This window comes from Tiliqua scincoides, chromosome 1 (genome assembly GCF_035046505.1).
Source record: "Tiliqua scincoides isolate rTilSci1 chromosome 1, rTilSci1.hap2, whole genome shotgun sequence".
Lineage (NCBI taxonomy): Eukaryota > Metazoa > Chordata > Lepidosauria > Squamata > Scincidae > Tiliqua > Tiliqua scincoides.
The window spans coordinates 11278414-11297034 of record NC_089821.1 but is presented as its reverse complement, the minus strand read 5'-3'; the positions used below and the strand labels follow the sequence as shown (position 1 = coordinate 11297034).

General features: G+C 44.5%; 1 protein-coding gene across 1 annotated transcript; it reads left to right on the top strand.

Moving 5' to 3' along the window:
* Nucleotides 1-12321: 12321 nt before the first annotated feature.
* On the top strand, nucleotides 12322-14160 carry LOC136636943 (formin-1-like). Its single transcript, XM_066612306.1, has one exon. It carries the CDS (start codon nucleotides 12322-12324, stop codon nucleotides 14158-14160), a length of 1839 nt encoding a protein of 612 aa, XP_066468403.1.
* The last annotated feature ends 4461 nt before the right edge of the window (nucleotides 14161-18621 follow it).

Genomic DNA, 18621 nt, shown 5'->3' with positions numbered 1-18621 from the left:
CAGCATGGGGTTTCTTGCCCAGTTATAGTGGGATGCAAATAACCCGGATGCAAAAACACCAGACGCGAATGTCCAGAAACACCAATGACCTGGATGCATTTGACCAGGACACAGTTGTCTAGGACGCAGATACTCTAGTGCCCCTTGATTTGTATAACTTAGTCTGCTGGCTTGCCTAGGAAGCAGAGCACTAGTTGTATAGGAGGTAAGGTGTCACAGGCTGGCTCTTGGAGGGTCTGGTTTGAAACACTCACACCCGTTGTCGTACACAATCAGTCTAAGGGCAATGCTTCCTGTACTCATAGTAGCAGGGAATCATTGGAGGAAAAAATAATAACAATGACTACCAGCTGGCAGGAAGTCTAGAAATGCAGGACCTTGAAATGGGCAAAAAAAAAAAAAGTGAGCTGAGAAAGTCCAGAGAAACTTGAATGCCACAAATAGGAAGGAGAATCAGCACAGCTCATCACAATGGAACACAAAGAAACAGGACAGCTGTTGGGTGGCATTTCTTTTTATGAGTGTTTCTGACATGCTTAAAACAGGGTTTTTGTCAAGGGAATATTTTAGCATCTTTACAAACCAGCACAATAGAAAACCTCTGACAAATTAGAGCAGAGGTTTTGTCAAGAGGATTGCCATTGTGCTGGTTTATAAAGATGCTAAGTATCTTGACAAAGTGCTTATTTGAAATATGTCAGGAACATAATTAAAAGCTACTAGTCTCAGTAGCTGGCATTCTTCCCCCCCCCTCCCCGGTGGCGTTCTGGCGGGGAGCACAGTGCTAAGTTTTGCAGGTGCTTCAGTGCGCCCTGTAAGTGGCCACTCCCCCTTGCCTTCAGAGTCATTCTGGGTGGCGAGAGGAACACGGAGCCCTCCACATTGCTCTCACTGCCTGGAATGGCTCCAAGGGCGAGGGGGAGGGATGGTTTACATGGCATGTTGAAGCACCTGTGCCCCCCCCTCTGGCAACACTATTTCACCTCCCCACAAGAGAGTGAGGAGGGCCTAGAGAAGCATAGAAATCTTTGCCAAAAAGTCATGTGTACAATTTATCACTTCTGTTGAAACATTTTGTTTTCATCATTTGATTATCTTGGTCCACATATAGCAAGAATCTGAGAAATTAATTTTGATCCGATCCTGTATGTAGGGATTAAAATGTTTAACACAGTTTTATGAACTGCATGACAACTTACAATCTGTACTGCAGCCAGCATTTGAACTAAAATTTGTACTGCAGCCAGTATTTGGACTAAAAACCCAGGTACAATTTCAGTGCTTTGTATTTGTCTAGTTTTCAGTGTTTACCTTCTGTCTTGATTTCATTTGCTTCTATACAAAAAAGGATCCTCTCTGTAAATGAGATGCTGCACAAATTCATTGTTGTTTATCGTGGTGATCTCTGTCCTTATGGTGTGAGTCATCTCTTCATGCTTTGTATGAATTGGGCAAGGTTCATAAATCAACCCGACAGCTTTCCTTATGTAGGGAGTGTTTCTCATTTTGTACATAACAGGTCTGTTTTGATCTCTAAGACAACCCACCAGCTTTCCTTTTTTTTCTATTTACAGTTCTCTATTACAGCTTTTTGATTAACAGTTTTTTTCTATTAACAGGAAAGTCAAAGTGAAAAATGTTTTGACTACATGCTAGTTACTATCAATAGTAAGGAGGCTGGAGAGACAATCAGTGAGGGTGAGGCAAGGTTTTGCATAAACCTGACACTTGCTCCTTTTAATATCACATTGGAAAAATAACATCCATCCAGGGTTATAACAACACCACTCAATAAAGGAAGGGAAACAGAAGTTAGACCAGGTGTACTAAGTGAGGGTACCTTGGACCCAATCCTTCCTCACCTCAACTGTGCAAAAACTGTATAACCCCTGCTAATTGGGTAAGAGGCACTTTTTCAAGTGGGTGCTCCTTTTTTTTAGCAGGGGGAGAGTAACTGGCCCACCTCACCCCAGCAGTGTCTGTTCTAGTGGCTGTCTGCTGGTATTCATTTGCATCTTTTTAGATTGTGAGCCCTTTTGGGACAGGGAGCCATTTAGTTATTTGATTTTTCTCTGTAAACCGCTTTGTGAACTTTTAGTTGAAAAGCGGTATATACATACTGTTAATAATATATGCATTCTTAGGGCCTTGGAACATGAATATTCAAGTGGTGTGTTATTGTGCTGAGGAGTTTACAACCATTAGTGTTAAACCCATATTTGAATGATGATTTGCTTAACTGTTAATCTAAAACCCTCTTAAAATAGGTGAAGAAGAAGAGGGCTAAAATACTTGATTGTGGGTCTGATCTTATCCAACTTTCCAGTGCTGATGCAATTGTGAAAATGGGGCATGCTCTGCATCCTGTATTGGGGGTGTGTGCGTCACGGGTGCCTCCTCAAGTTAAGGAAACATTTGTTTCCCTACCTCAGGGCTGCATTGCAGCTGCATTGGTGCTGGAAAATTTGATAGGATTTGACCCTATGACAACCTGAAACATTAATTTGAATTAAGCATAGTTTCAAGTAAAGCTTGTATAAGATGGTAACTGCATATCACCCCATCACCATCCCCTTAAAAGTGTCACTGAAATTTATACTCATAAAAATATATATATATGTGTGTATATATATACAGAGGAATACACTGAGCCCCCTATGTTTGTACTTGTTTGGTTCTGGAGATCTGTACGGAAGCCAGAAAGTACGTAGCTTGAAACAGTTGGTTCTTGCCTGCCCAACACAATTGTGCCTATGAGAAAGGACCACTACTCCTGCATGAAAGAGCTGGTGCAGCTGTCCATAATTTGGGGAGCTGGTGTACATATAGAAAACATTCCTTTAAATTATGAAGGCTACACAAGGTTTTCAGGAAACATAATAATAATAATAATAATTAATAAACAACTTTATTTATATCCCGCCCTTCTCCCTAAAAGGGACCCAGGGCGGCTAACAACATGTAAAAACAGATTTAAAAAACATAAATTGGCAATGAATAGCAGATAAAAAACATATTAAAAACACATTAACAGAGACCATAAAAACAGCAGTCAGATTAAAAGACAGAATAAAAAGAGCATAAAAGAGCAAATCACAGAGGAATCTGGCCTGTAAAAAACTAAAAGATGTATAAAAAATGTTAAGAAGGCCAAGAAATCAGAAGGCTTGTTGAAACAGCAGTGTCTTCAGACCTCACCAAAAACTCTCAAGAGAGGGAACCATTCTCAAGTCAAGGGGAAGGGAGTTCCATAATGTTGGTGCCACTACCGAGAAGGCCTTATTTCTTGCAGCCACCCCCCGGACCTCCTTGGGTGGCGCCACTTGTAAAAAGGCCTTCTCTGATGACCTGAGAGGGCGAGCCGGATTGTACGGGAGTAGGCGATCTCTAAGATACCCTGGCCCAGAGCAGTATAGGGCTTCAAAGGTCAAAACCAGCACCTTGAATTGGGCCCAGAAACGAATGGGCAGCCAATGTAGCCCCCGGAGAAGCGGACTGACAGAGTCAAACTGCCTAGCTCCAGTGACCACACGGGCCGCCTCATTCTGCACTAATTGCAGTTTCCGAACCGTCTTCGGGGCAGCCCCACATAAAGCGCGTTACAATAATCTAACCTCGATGTCACCATGGCATGGATCACCATGGCCAGGTCTGCACGATCCAAGTACGGCCGCAGCTGGCGCACCAGCCGAAGCTGAGCGAAGGCCCTCCTAGCCACAACCGCCACCTGGGAATCCAGGAACAGCTGCGAGTCCAGGAGGACCCCCAAGCTGCGGACCTGCTCCTTCAGAGGGAGTGCAACCCCATTCAGAGCAAGCCGACATCCATGTGCAGAAGTTGTTAGGAATCTAGTGTCTTGCTCAAGATCTTGAAGAAAGGTCTCTAGTGGGTCCTTAAGGACATCATGTGTTGCTTCCGAGCACACTTTCTTTGTTAAGTTGTAACTCTGAACTAATTGTAGCGAAATCGTGGAAGATATTACTGAGGAGAAAGGGTGTGGTGTCCACAATGCCCCTTGGTCTGAGTAAATGCAGGGTTAAAGCCCAGGTGGTAGCTAGAGGTGTGCTGCACAGCTGCAGCCACTAGAGGCTAAAGTGAACCTAGAAGTAAATAAACAGCACTTGGAGGATCTAGGGGGTGTGGGTTGTAGAAGGAGTGCAGGTTGGCGAGGTGACTGACTGACTGGACTTCGGCTTGGAAACTCTGACTGATTGGACTGACTTACCTAGAATCTGACCTTGGACTGTGACTTGGCTTATTGACTCTGGACTTTGGCCTGGATACTCAGACTGATTGGACTGACTTACCTGGAATCTGTGGACTGTGACTTGGCTCTGACTTTTGCTTGCTGCACTTGTGAGTTTAACAAGGGAAGCTATGGCAAGACACTAATAAGAATCAGCCTACTGACAAATCTTTGTTATTTAGTGATTTAAAAAAAACATGAATTGCTTTGTGTAAACCTCCCTACCACAATCTATGGAAATATCTTATATATGATTTGGGCCTATTTAAACATAGGCTTATAATGCAGGACAAAATGATCATAGAAAAAAAATTATGAATCATATTTTAACTTTTGCATTTTTATGCCAGTTCCTTAAATTTGGAGATTATCCTAGGAATTGCAATGCTTGTGGTTAAATGGTTAGACTTTAAGCCTGCTCTTGAAATAAACACTGATTTCTGTGTGGCTTATGTTATGTGTTCACACATCAGCAAACACAAATTAGTCCTTCAGCCTGCAGAGTTAATCACTATTTCGTGAAAGCCTTTAGCTGTTTCAGCTCGGTGGGCTGGTACCAGGATAAGGTTACATACAGTGCAAGTGAGGAATTGTGATGAGTCAAAGCAAATAGGTTCTTCTGTATTCCTGTGGCGCTCCCCTTCCCCCCATTTATCCTCTAATGCCTTCCTCCAAGGGTAGTAGTCATACAGCTTTGATCCATCTGTTATTGCAAGATTCTAAGGCTGGATCCCTAAGCATTCTTATCTCTGAGTCAGCTCCGTCGAACAAAATGGGACTTCTGAGTAAACATGTATAGGATTGCGCTATAAATTAGTTTACTCATATACAGTGGATCCTCTTTATCTGTGGGTTGGGAACCTGTGGACTTGACCAAAGTAAGTTCTGAACTTTTGGGAAGACCCACAGAGGACTTCCCGGAAGCAAATGGAAGTGCCTTCTGGTCATGTCCGAGAAGCTTTCTTAGGCCTAGGGAGACTGTGTGTGGACTCTACAGGTCTCAGAAAACCTCCAAATGCAACCAACAACAACAACAACAGTATTTATATACCGCTTTGTTCTCAAAGCGGTTTACAGAGAAAATCAAATTCAAATATCTAATGGCTCCCTGTCCCAAAAGGGCTCACAATCTAAAAAGATGCAACACCAGCAGACAGCCACTAGAAAAGACACTGCTGGGGTGAGGTGGGCCAGTTACTCTCCCCCTGCTAAATAAAAAAGAGGAGCACCCACTTGAAAAAGTGCCTCTTAACCAGTTAGCACGGGTCTTCCAGTTGTGTTTGGAGGTCAGATGAGGGCCCTGACCTGCAAATTCAGTTATCCGCTGGTCTCAGCATCTGCAGGGGTTCTGAGAGCAGAATGCCTGCGGTCGCCAAGGGCCAAGCTGTACATTTCAGGTGCAGGTTTGTACCAGTGCTCTGGCCTGTTCAGTTGTCAAGGAATTACAGCTCTATTCCTATCCCACTAGAGTGGCAAAAATACCTAGCGAAATAATGCTCTTGAATTTAGATCTGGTCCTAATGGTTGGAGAGTGGTACTCTTGCATTGTCACAAGTGTCTCCCTGCCTGATTCTGTGATCAGATGTCCCATAGCTACAGGATATACCCCAAATTCCCTTTACTTTTGTACAGAAATTCCTTGGGCAGATGTTTAATTCAAGAAGCAACTAGAGCAGTGGTTCCCAAACTGTGGGTCGGGAATATAGGGAGATAAATGTTAGAGCATCTTTTTCTGGTTATTACAAATTGTAGATAAATAGGGATATTATTTCTCTCTAGATTTTTTTTTTGAGTCTCATAAACCTAGGTATTGCAGCGAGTCATGGACTCTTCACTCACAACAGGAGAGGAAACTGAACGCTTTCCACATGCGCTGCCTCCGACACATTCTCAGCATCACCTGGCAGGACAAAGTTCCAAACAACACAGTCCTGGAATGTGCCAGAATCCCTAGCACGTATGCACTGCTGAAACAGAGACGCCTGCCTTGGCTCGGTCATGTTGTGAGAATGGATGATGGCCGGATCCCAAAGGATCTCCTCTATAGAGAACTCGTACAAGGAAAGTGCCCTACAGGTGGACCACAGCTGCGATACAAGGACATCTGCAAGAAGGATCTGAAGGCCTTAGGAGTGGACCTAGGGAGGCCAAGAGAGACTATGAGGAGGGAGGCCAAGAGAGACTATGAGGAACGCATGGCCAGCAACATTAAGGGGAATAATAAAAGCTTCTTCAAATATGTTAGAAGCAGGAAACCCGCCAGAGAAGCGGTTGGCCCTCTGGATGGTGAGGGAGGGAAAGGGGAGATAAAAGGAGACTTAGAGATGGCAGAGAAATTAAATGAGTTCTTTGCATCTGTCTTCATGGCAGAAGACCTCGGGCAGATACCGCTGCCCGAACGGCCCCTCCTAACCGAGGAGTTAAGTCAGATAGAGGTTAAAAGAGAAGATGTTTCAGACCTCATTGATAAATTAAAGATCAATAAGTCACCAGGCCCTGATGGCATCCACCCAAGGGTTATTAAGGAATTGAAGAATGAAGTTGCAGATCTCTTGACTAAGGTATGCAACTTGTCCCTCAAAACGGCCATGGTGCCAGAAGATTGGAGGATAGCAAATGTCACACCTATTTTTAAAAAGGGAAAGAGGGGGGACCCGGGAAACTATAGGCCGGTCAGCCTAACATCCATACCGGGTAAGATGGTGGAATGTGTCATCAAAGATAGGATCTCAAAACACATAGAGGAACAGGCCTTGCTGAGGGAGAGTCAGCATGGCTTCTGTAAGGGTAAGTCTTGCCTCACCAACCTTATAGAATTCTTTGAAAAGGTCAACAGGCATGTGGATGCGGGAGAACCCGTGGACATTATATATCTGGACTTTCAGAAGGCGTTTGACACGGTCCCTCACCAAAGGCTACTGAAAAAACTCCACAGTCAGGGAATTAGAGGACAGGTCCTCTCGTGGATTGAGAACTGGTTGGAGGCCAGGAAGCAGAGAGTGGGTGTCAATGGGCAATTTTCACAATGGAGAGAGTTGAAAAGCGGTGTGCCCCAAGGATCTGTCCTGGGACCGGTGCTTTTCAACCTCTTCATAAATGACCTGGAGACAGGGTTGAGCAGTGAAGTGGCTAAGTTTGCAGACGACACCAAACTTTTCCGAGTGGTAAAGACCAGAAGTGATTGTGAGGAGCTCCAGAAGGATCTCTCCAGACTGGCAGAATGGGCAGCAAAATGGCAGATGCGCTTCAATGTCAGTAAGTGTAAAGTCATGCACATTGGGGCAAAAAATCAAAACTTTAGATATAGGCTGATGGGTTCTGAGCTGTCTGTGACAGATCAGGAGAGAGATCTTGGGGTGGTGGTGGGCAGGTCGATGAAAGTGTCGACCCAATGTGCGGCGGCAGTGAAGAAGGCCAATTCTATGCTTGGGATCATTAGGAAGGGTATTGAGAACAAAACGGCTAGTATTATAATGCCGTTGTACAAATCTATGGTAAGGCCACACCTGGAGTATTGTGTCCAGTTCTGGTCGCCGCATCTCAAAAAAGACATAGTGGAACTGGAGAAGGTGCAAAAGAGAGCGACTAAGATGATTACGGGGCTGGGGCACCTTCCTTATGAGGAAAGGCTACGGCGTTTGGGCCTCTTCAGCCTAGAAAAGAGACGCTTGAGGGGGGACATGATTGAGACATACAAAATTATGCAGGGAATGGACAGAGTGGATTGGGAGATGCTCTTTACACTCTCACATAATACCAGAACCAGGGGACATCCACTAAAATTGAGTGTTGGGCGGGTTAGGACAGACAAAAGAAAATATTTCTTTACTCAGCGTGTGGTCGGTCTGTGGAACTCCTTGCCACAGGATGTGGTGCTGCCGTCTAGCCTAGACGCCTTTAAAAGGGGATTGGACAAGTTTCTGGAGGAAAAATCCATTATGGGGTACAAGCCATGATGTGTATGCGCAACCTCCTGATTTTAGGAATGGGTTAAGTCAGAATGCCAGATGTAGGGGAGGGCACCAGGATGAGGTCTCTTGTTATCTGGTGTGCTCCCTGGGGCATTTGGTGGGCCGCTGTGAGATACAGGAATCTGGACTAGATGGGCATATGGCCTGATCCAGTGGGGCTGTTCTTATGTTCTTATGTTCTTATGACCTCAACAAGTGGGAAACCCTGGCCTCTGAGCGGCCCGCTTGGAGGCAGGCTGTGCAGCATGGCCTTTCCCAGTTTGAAGAGACACTTGGCCAACAGTCTGAGGCAAAGAAGGAAGGCCCATAACCAGGGAGACAGACCAGGGACAGACTGCACTTGCTCCCAGTGTGGAAGGGATTGTCACTCCCGAATTGACCTTTTCAGCCACACTAGACACTGTTCCAGAACCACCTTTCAGAGTGTGATACCATAGTCTTTCGAGACTGAAGGTTGCCAACCAACATAAACCTAGGTAGGTCCAGATGCAGTGTCATTTTAAAAAGTGGGTCCCAGTGCTAAAAAGTTTGGGAACCACTGAACTGGAGAATTCAGCAAAGGAATGGTTAAAGAACCAGGAACAGAAGTTAGAGATCTAGGATGTTAGGTAGAAGGTAGGATATTGTTCATAGTGAGACAGTTATGGGAAATGGAAAAGAAGACCATGATCATGATATCATTTATTTGAAGACGTACTGGGGATTGTAGCTCTTTGTCATATCTTCCATAAATGCATCTTAAAAGTAATTGTTTATCACTTATTACCATGTTGTAAGTTCTGTGAATGTAGCATATTGAACAAACAGCACAGTGAACTCTAAAATGAAGTAGAACTGGAACAGAACATGCAATGCATGTCACTTGGAGAAATTAAATTAGAACAAGGCATAACATAATTACTGTGTCTCTAGCTTCCGCAGTGCTGTTAGCATATACTCATACATCATACTTTATCAATAAAATGTCTTAACCAGACATGAAAACAAACAGTGAATGTTTTGGTTGAACTTTTATATCTGCTAAGTGATATAAAATCCATTCTGAAAGCGTTTGCTCTCGTGCCAATTCCCAATATCTTTTATTATAAGAAAACTTTATTTTTTTTCTTTCATTTTGTTTTTGTGCAGTATGATCATCAAGTTTTTGCATGATACCTGTTATGGTGGAAATCTTCTAAGTAGAGACAGTAGTGATTCCAGGTTTCTTAGATTTGTGCAAATGGTTGCTGAGAAATCCATCAAATTCCTGACAGCAGCATTGCTAAAAAAAAAACTAAGGAGACATGTTTGTTGTTGGCAACCTTCAGTCTGGAAAGACTATGTATAGCGCTCTGAAAGGTGGTTCTAGCACAGCGTCTAGTGTGGCTGAAAAGGCTGATTTGGGAGTGACAATCCCTTCCACACTGGGAGCAAGTGCAGTCTGTCCCTGGTCTGTCTCCCTGGCTATGGGCCTTCCTTCTTTGCCTCTTAGCCTCAGACTGTTGGCTCAGAGTTTCTTGTCTTACAACTCGGCCAGTGTTGCTTCAATCAGACCAAGTTGTTTTGAAACCAAATTCCCCAGAGTAATCATCATGTTGGCAACCTTCAGTCTTGGAAGACTCTGGTATCGCGCTCTGAATGGTGGTTCTGGCACAGCGTCTAGTGTGGCTGAAAAGGCCAATCCGGGAGTGACAATCCCTTCCACACCGGGAGCAAGTGCAGTCTGTCCCTGGTCTGTCTCCCTGGCTATGGACCTTCCTTCTTTGCCTCTTTGCCTCAGACTGTTGGCCAAGTGTCTCTTCAAACTGGGAAAGGCCGTGCTGCACAGCCTGCCTCCAAGTGGGCCGCTCAGAGGCCAGGGTTTCCCACTTGTTGAGGTCCATCCCTAAGGCCTTCAGATCCCTCTTGCAGATGTCCTTGTATCGCAGCTGTGGTCTACCTGTAGGGCGCTTTCCTTGCACGAATTCTCCATAGAGGAGATCCTTTGGGATCCGGCCATCATCCATTCTCACGACATGACCGAGCCAACGCAGGCATCTCTGTTTCAGCAGTGCATACATGCTGGGGATTCCAGCTCGTTCCAGGACTGCGTTGTTTGGAACTTTGTCCTGCCAGGTGATGCCGAGGATGCGTCGGAGGCAGCGCATGTGGAAAGCGCTCAGTTTCCTCTCCTGTACATAGCAAAAAGTTAATAGCTCTTCTGAAGAGTCTTGTTTAGGGTGCATCTTTGCACCAGTTCTTTGGGGGGATGTGCATTCACACAAGTGAGATTTCAGTTGGAATTGATCTGGAATAAGTCAACTGTAGGAACGCTTGCGCAGGACTCCCCGCACCCCCGACAGGCTGCTGCAGGGACTAGTGAGTGCATCCCAGTCCCTGCAGCCCTCCTGAGCGTGGGCACGATCCTGGGGATCACGCCACCGCCTTCCCCCTACTCCCGCAAGGACTTACAGCGGTGCAAACTCTCCTAGAGCAGGGGTGTCAAACTCATTTCATACCAAGGGCCGAACAGCATTCATGGTGCCTGCTGAGGGCCGGAAGTGATGTCATTAGGCAGAAAATGATGTCATTAATCAGGTCATAATCAGAAATAAGCATTTTTTTCTCACTTAGGAACTCATTAGCTGCAAATGACCAAAGAGAAAATACGCAAATCTTGATCATATTTCAAGTTACGGGAGAGCCCAATTTCCTTGTGGGCTGCTGTTTCAGCCGTAACACCTCAGCACTGCTCAGCAGCTAAGAGCCTGAAGGTCAGATAAAAAGCTTCCACGGGCTGCATCCGGCCCCCGGGCCTTATGTTTGACACCCCTGTAGAGAGTTTGAAAACCGCTGCATTATCTTGTTTCTCAAAATGGTGAATCAGATGCTTCTGGAAAACCCACAAGCAGGTGTTGTGGAGGTATTTGTCTCTCTTGGGGAAAATCTTTACAGCCACACTGCACTGAACATGAGGATATTTCTTAATAATAATGAGTATTAGTAAGAATATTTATACAGTAAGAATACAGGTTGGCCCTCAGTATCTGCCGGGATCCATTCCCTGTCCCTCTGTGGATGTGGAACCTGTGGATATTGGGATGTGGGTGAGGTTCAGAGGACCTCCGGACATGACCATAAGTGTCTTCCAGTAATGTCCAGTGGTGTTCTAAGGGGTGGGGAGGCCACACATGGCCCCCACACACCTCAGAAAGCCTCCTAGAGGCTTCTGAGAGGCACTTCTGGTTTGACTAAAACTGGAAGCCTCTCAGAAGCCTCTGAGAGGCCTTCTGAGCTGTGGCGAGGTCATGCGTGGACCTACCCACTTCAGAACACCTCCTGGGTGCAACCAGAAGGCACTTCTGGTCATGTCTGGGATGTCCAATGAGGCCCTCCAGAACTTTTTTGAGCCAACATGACTTTTTTAAACTTTTTGTCTGAAAAAATAAAATCACAAGCTGTGTTTCATGCACAAACCTTGTTTCATGCACAAAATTATTAAAAATATTGTGTAAAATTACCTTCAGGCTATGTGTATAAGGGGTATATGAAACATAAATGAATTTTGTGTTTAGATTTGGGCCCCATTCCCAAGGTATCTCATTATGTATTTACAAGTACTGTATTGCAAAATATGGAAATGCAAAATACATTTTTCAATAAAATGTTTCTGAAGCTTATGTAGATAAGTTGTTTCCTGTCGCAGAAGGACTCTCAGCCTAAAACCCTTGTTAGTGTTCAACAACACTATAAATATATTCATAGTTCAGAAGCAACATTAATGGTATAAGTGCAAGATTTGTGTCGGGGAAGAGATTTCCATAGGAAGAGTTTTCAGTGGCTTTGTGACCAATATTGGTGTGGAATGCCAAGGGCATCAAACTTCTTATGACATTGACCTGATGCTGTTGGATTATATTGTAAAAGGGCTGGAGTGTTTGGCTTTATTTTTTTAATTGGGGGTGGGGAGGGGGGAATAGCCACACCCAATTTTGACAAACTTCTCTTTTTCTTCCTAACAGGAAATGTTACAGTAGAAGATGGGTCAGATGACTCCTCTACATTCCTTGTGTCACATGGTGGGTCATGCAAGGCTAGAAATATTGGCCTCATAATTTCAAATGCATGAATAATTAGGCAAACATAATGGAAGGCACTCATACTGTCCTTCAGTTGTACAGACCTATCATGGAGCTTTGCTATGTCAGTTTCTATCTTCCAAAGGGAAAAGTCAGAGGGTTCACATACAAGGGCTGTGTGACTCTAGATAAATCCAATAAACGTTTTCATAACTGCTATCAAGTGAGGGAAGGCTCGGAGGCAGTCGGATCAAGATGGCAACGCTCTGAAAACACTGGAGACATCTTCTTCAAACCAACAACTACTAAAGACATTCTCAGTGAGCTGTACAAACTAAATGCTGAAAAGGAGAGGCTCTTGGCAAGTCTGCTTAGTTCAAGCCACATCCTAGGTGTTAAAATGGGGAATCAGGATGGAAAGTTGCAGGAAGTTTCTGAGAAGTATAAAGAGGGTGATAAGATGAGTTTCAAGGACCAACAAGAGTCTTTCTTAGGATCCATGGAGAAATCGTCCACCTTGAGAAACAAAAAGCCAAAGAAATTCAGCAAACGGAGAGAGAGCATCGAAGACTTCATCAGTAAGAGAATGAAAAAGAAAAATCTGGCAGTCTTGGAGCCATCTGCATTAAGCAGCAAAGAAGTGCTGTTGGGAAATGACAAGTGGTTTTCTGCCAGATGTCCTGCTGATACGTCCTCTGGTTCTTTTACGTATTCTTATAATGAGAGAGTGGAAGAAAAGGACATTTCATTCTCAGATGTGAATAAGCCATTCGAGAGATCAAGAAGAGAGTGGAATTTGCTTGAGAACCAGCAGGCTTTGGAATCTGATACAGATCTCTCTGTTTCTTTGTCGGAGTACGATAATGATGTCTTTGGACATTGCTTTGCACATTCCAGCCACAGTCTGCTCGACGATGTGGAGGATACCCTTAAAGGGATGAAGGTACAACAGAGTGGGACATCTTCCCAAGAAACTGCATCCCAAGCGTTTGAGGCCTTTGAGAAAACTTTCGCATCTGAAACGGTACGTAGTCAGAGTTCTGAAATGGGCAAAAGCCAGCCTGAAGTCAGAGGGGGATCGAAAGAACAAAATGTGCAATGCCAGCTGCAGAAAGTTGCAAGAGCTTCTGCAGAATATGACCAAATATCTTACGCCACCAGTATTGGGAGCAAAGAATCTGTGTTTGCTACTGCGTCGCAGGAGAACGCACGCCAAGGCTATATTCAACAATGTACAGGAGGACAAGAGCATGTTATTGATGAATCATGTAACCTAGCAGGAGCAGTCAATAAAACCCTACTGAAAGTGATACAGCATGACAGGTTAGATGATGCTGCAGAATGGAAGAGATTACCGCGTATTACAAGAGCAGACAGAAGCCCACCCAGCTTGGTGTATGAAAAACGACTGACTGGACCCCAGGAGAGCAGCCAACATTTGTCTTTAAATCTGCCAATAAATTTGCGTCCTGATGTTTGTCAGACTTGGGCCAGCGTTAAGCAGGAAGACAGAAGGCCACAGTCTCCCACGTTAAGCATGGTTAGCAATGTTTTTAATAATTCACATCCCGCGTCCAAGTCACACAAACACGTGTCGCCTCTCCCATCGCCTTTGTCCTCAAGCCTGCCTAGTCCACAGCTGCACCACCGAATACTGCCATTGCCTTCTCCAAACACAGCAGAAGCGCCTGCACTTGGTGACCTTCCCAGTTTCTGGTATCCTGCTACAAATCTCCCTTTGGTTAAAGACTTGGAAGCCCAGCTGCATCTCAAGTTTTCCGAAATTGGACTTCCGATGAGGCACCCAGGGCTGCATCACTGCACTGGTGGAGAACGTTTTCATAAAAGCAGCCCTCCAGAAAAAGGCAGTCTCCAGCTACAAGATCAGTGGCGTTCAGGTCAGTAATGTTTCAAATATCTACAAAGAAATGAAATGCCAAGGTGAGGCACCATTTGCTGGAGCTGTTATGTCAGTCCTGTTGAAATGTATGGGACCTACATAGGAGAGGCTCTGGTTGAGTTGTGGGAAAAATTTGAACAAAGTAAAAAAGAAAATCAGGCCTTTAAAGCCTGATTGCTAGGAGATCTTGGCCTGGGGAAGTATATTTGGAATTTTTTTCAGTCTTAGATGCTAGATGCTAGATGTTTTCACAGAGTTAGATGCTAGATGTATCTTGCTATAACAAGTTTAAATTGAAGATTAAATAGCTACTGGTATGTTCAGAAAGTAGCTTGGGCTGGTATAAGCCTTGGATTATAAAAATAGATTAATTCAAGTGAAGGTTCAAGTGTTCAGTAAGATTTGTTTGATTGCAAAACACCAAACTGGTAAGCTCCTGCTTCTGTTTTAAGTTCAGTGTTGAATTGATTATTATCAAACCAGACCAGATTTGGGGGGGAGGGGCAGTGGGGCCATTTTGGCATAGGTCTACGATTCTGAGACATGGGCCTACATAATTTATCGTTTATTACATTTTATATTTATGTATTCATATTTCTAAACTTTTTTGTTTATGAAGGCTTTTATTGATTTTGAATATTAACCTAACAAAGGGCGCAGTCCTGGCCAGGAGGCTTGCGCTGCATCCAGCACGGGATTGCAGTGAGCAGCGGCTCAGCCACAGGCAAAGGGAAGCTCTTTGACCCAAGTGGCAGTGTGGGAGCCGCAGCGGAGGCTTCTGCCTCCGTCCACGCGTCGGCGCATCTGAATGTGCTGATGCAGCTCCTGCCTAAGGCAGCACAAATGTACTTTATAGCATGTTTGTGACCCTGCAGGGCCACCTACACCAACATAACTGCCGGTTAGGATTGCGCCCAAAATTGTGTGCATATCGACTTAACAAAAACCATTTCATTTGCTGGCTGAAATGTCTGGAGTGTTATCTGACTTGCAGCATCTCTTATATATGAATAAAACTATAGTTTGAGAACAAGTCTGTGAATTCAATACTTGAATTCAATGGGAATTTCTCCTAGGAAAGTGTGTACTATAGAATTGCAGCTGTTAAGCCTACACAGGTACTAACTTGACCGCATGACCTGCACTGTATTCTACGAAGGTTAGGAGGTGAATGGAGGTCATCTCGGGGTAAGGGGATATATTTCTCCTTATTCCAAGTAAAGCCCCAGCCCCTCCTTGGGTCTTCTCGGATCTGCACCAGCTGTTTATCTGGTGCAAATCTAGGAAGCCCGGTGTAACTCTGAGCCTGCTGGGAGGGATATTTGGATATGGTATATGCTACTCCTGCTGATCCTGCCCACCTCCTGGGCTCAATCCTCCCCCCCCCATTGTGCCCTCCCCCAACCAAAACACCCCCTCCCTGCCTCCGTTCCATCATCTCTCCACCCTTTCCCACCCACCCCCAACCCACCCGGTGAACACTTACTTGTGTTGGTCGGGGCAGGCTCAGAATCTGACCCAGCTGAGCCACCGCAGGTCTCCATGCAGGCCCAGTCAGCTCTTAAGTAGGCACAAACACACCTTGCAGCACATTTGTGACACTCAGAACTGGTGCAGGGAGACCTGCGCCTGCTCAAGGGACCTTTAGGATTGCATTGCATTTACTGCTTATGGGCAAACAGCATTTTTACTGTTATATTTTTATACTGTTTTAAAAGTGTGTATTTTATTTTATGACATGTGTATCACCCTTTGAAATACCAGTGACATTAAGGGCAGCATTTCCCCGAGGCACTTCCTGATGGAAAAATTAGTAGATCAATTCTAGTACCATTCCAGGGGCCTTAATTTTTGATGTGATTATGTTCGTCTTTTGGAAAAAATATATAAAAATTGGCTGTTTTCTTTCCATTTACATTAAGATATGTTTTTGATAATGAAAAGAAAATAATCAATACAAGTCTTCATTGGAATGACTGTTCTCAAGCCTGACACTTTAAATTGGCACAGCTTCTACAAAGCTGGTATCTAAATCAGAGGTGTCATAAAACTTCATATGTGTACCTTACAGCCTAATCCTCTTCCTTTCCCTGGCACAGCCATGGCAAAATCGGGTGTGCCATATCCACTGGGGAAAGGGAGATCAGGAGTCAGTCTTCAGAGGTAAAAGGGGATTTAAATACCCTTACAACCTCTGAAAGTCTCCCGACCTGCAATGGTCTCCTTGGTCCTGCACTAGTGATTCTGCTAGTGCATTTCCAATGATAGTAAGGCTGTGGGAAAGGGTGATAGGATCCAGTGTGTGCCATCACTGCCAAATCTACTCGTTGCCTCAGCCCGACCTAATATGTCTCTCCCTGCCCAGTTTTGTCCGCTCTCTGCCCCCATTTCACCCTCCCCCATCCCTCCTGCATCTCCCACTGAGTTACTTGCTCTCTAGAGGGCGGGAGAGCCAAAGACGTAGGCAGGAAGCTGTTGGCCTTCCAGACAATGTAGCCAGCAGTGCACTGAGTAGCACACTGCCAGAGGACCTTTTGCAACTGGTGCTAAGTACTTTATGGCAGTCGGTGCCAGCAGAAAAGCGCAATGACGACGGTCGGCAAGTATAGGATTGGACTGTTAAGTGCTTTCTCCACTCAAAGGGCAAGAACAAGGACAAACAGCATCTAAACAATACTTAACTTGTAATGACTATTCAAGATTTGTTTTAAAAGCCAGTTAATCCCTTTAATGAGAGGGCATGAGCTCTACCTGTCAAAGGCATGACCACAGTAGCAGTATGGCTATTCAGTACTGTAGTGTAGACACTTTGCGATAAGTGTGAGATGAGCAGTGGAGAGGTGGTACTCTAAATGTTGACATCATGCCTTTCTATCAGATCTCCAACATGCTTTTGCTAAAAATTACCTTTACAAACAATCATTATATCAGCAATGACTGCCCAAATATTGTTTCTAGGAGAGCAGTGAGGTGTGTCATTTAGAGTCCAGTCTTAAGTGGTGCTGTCACCTCTGGAACGACCATTCTGATGGCAGAATGTAGTTCCCAGCTGTCACAAACAGCAATTAAGAAGCGTGCGTAGCGGCGCATTTCTGGACTGCTAGACATAGTGGAAGGGAAGACACAGTGGTGGGGAAAAAGAAGACCTGCCAATGGGTTTGGATTTGTACAAGCTAAAGAAGTGGTGCAGGTTCAAAGGGACTCATTGGTGGTCAAGGGGCTTACAGAAGTGTAAGTCAAAATATTTTCCCTTTCCTCCCAATCTGCCCCTCCCCATCAGAGCATGCAGCATAACCCTTTGGCATGGGTTCATGCTATGCAGGGAAAACCATAGGATTGGGCTGTTAGTAGTTTTGCATTCATTGTTGAATCAGGTTGAGGTTGGATGAAATACTTTTTCACCTGCAGAAATGTGATGATTCTAAACATGTTTATGATGCCAGTCGCTTTATTGTTACAGCTGTCTCGTGCTTTACATCATCTTTCCTCTGTAAAATGTTAATTTTCAAATTTGGTCTGTCCTTGCTCTCGGTTACAAAACTTTCCTGTCAATCATTTTGAATAACGTATCTGAAGTACATTAAGGGTGTGTTTTTCAAATGTGTGACAGATAATTGCTCAGTACAAACCAGGAAAAATGAATCTGATTTTTTTTTAATGCATTAATACATCTCAGTAACTAAAAGGTCTTCCATGTTATTGACTAGAGTCATTAGGCAAGAATTGTGAGTCAGACGCTTGCAGTGTGATGAATTAGCTTGCCTGGATAATTATTGTCACTTCCATTCCTGCAGATAAGCCTGAGGACTTCTTAAGATAGATGTTGCAATCATAAATGGGATGATTGGAAAGAAATGGATACTAGAAGTGCATGGACAATGGTTTTGTTATTTGTCGATAGCAAACGTATTTGTATGTATTGACTTTCCAGTGAAGTCCAGAACCAGAACTGAGCTAGCATTCTAATGGTACTATTAACTGCAAATGTTTACCTGATCAATCTTATTATTTGTAATACTGCTTCTAAAAAAAAATGAGGTATCTGCAGCTATGATTTTAGTTCTAAGCATCAAAGCCCAATAAAATCAGGGGAAACAGGGATTGGGCTGTAGGCCACTGTCAGACTCGGCTGGATTTGAGCTGAGAACCTGCTAGACTATGCGTGCTGATCGTTGCGGTGAGCTACATGGTGCAGAATAAAAACAGTATTGTTCTACCAGGTGCCAGTGTAGCTCCGCATCCAGATAGGTTGCTTCCTGGCTATAAATGCCTCCAGTTCAGACATAGGATTTTGTGTGGGCAACAGATTGGCCTTCCTATGACTTCCTAGTCTTGCTCCAGGTGTTGCTGCTTGCAGAAGCATAGCCGGGGGGGGGCGTGCGGTAAGTACTGCAGGTGCCGCAATGCATCATGTAAGCTGCTCCTCCCAGTCCCGTCAGAGCCATTCTTGCATGTTGCCATTGCTGC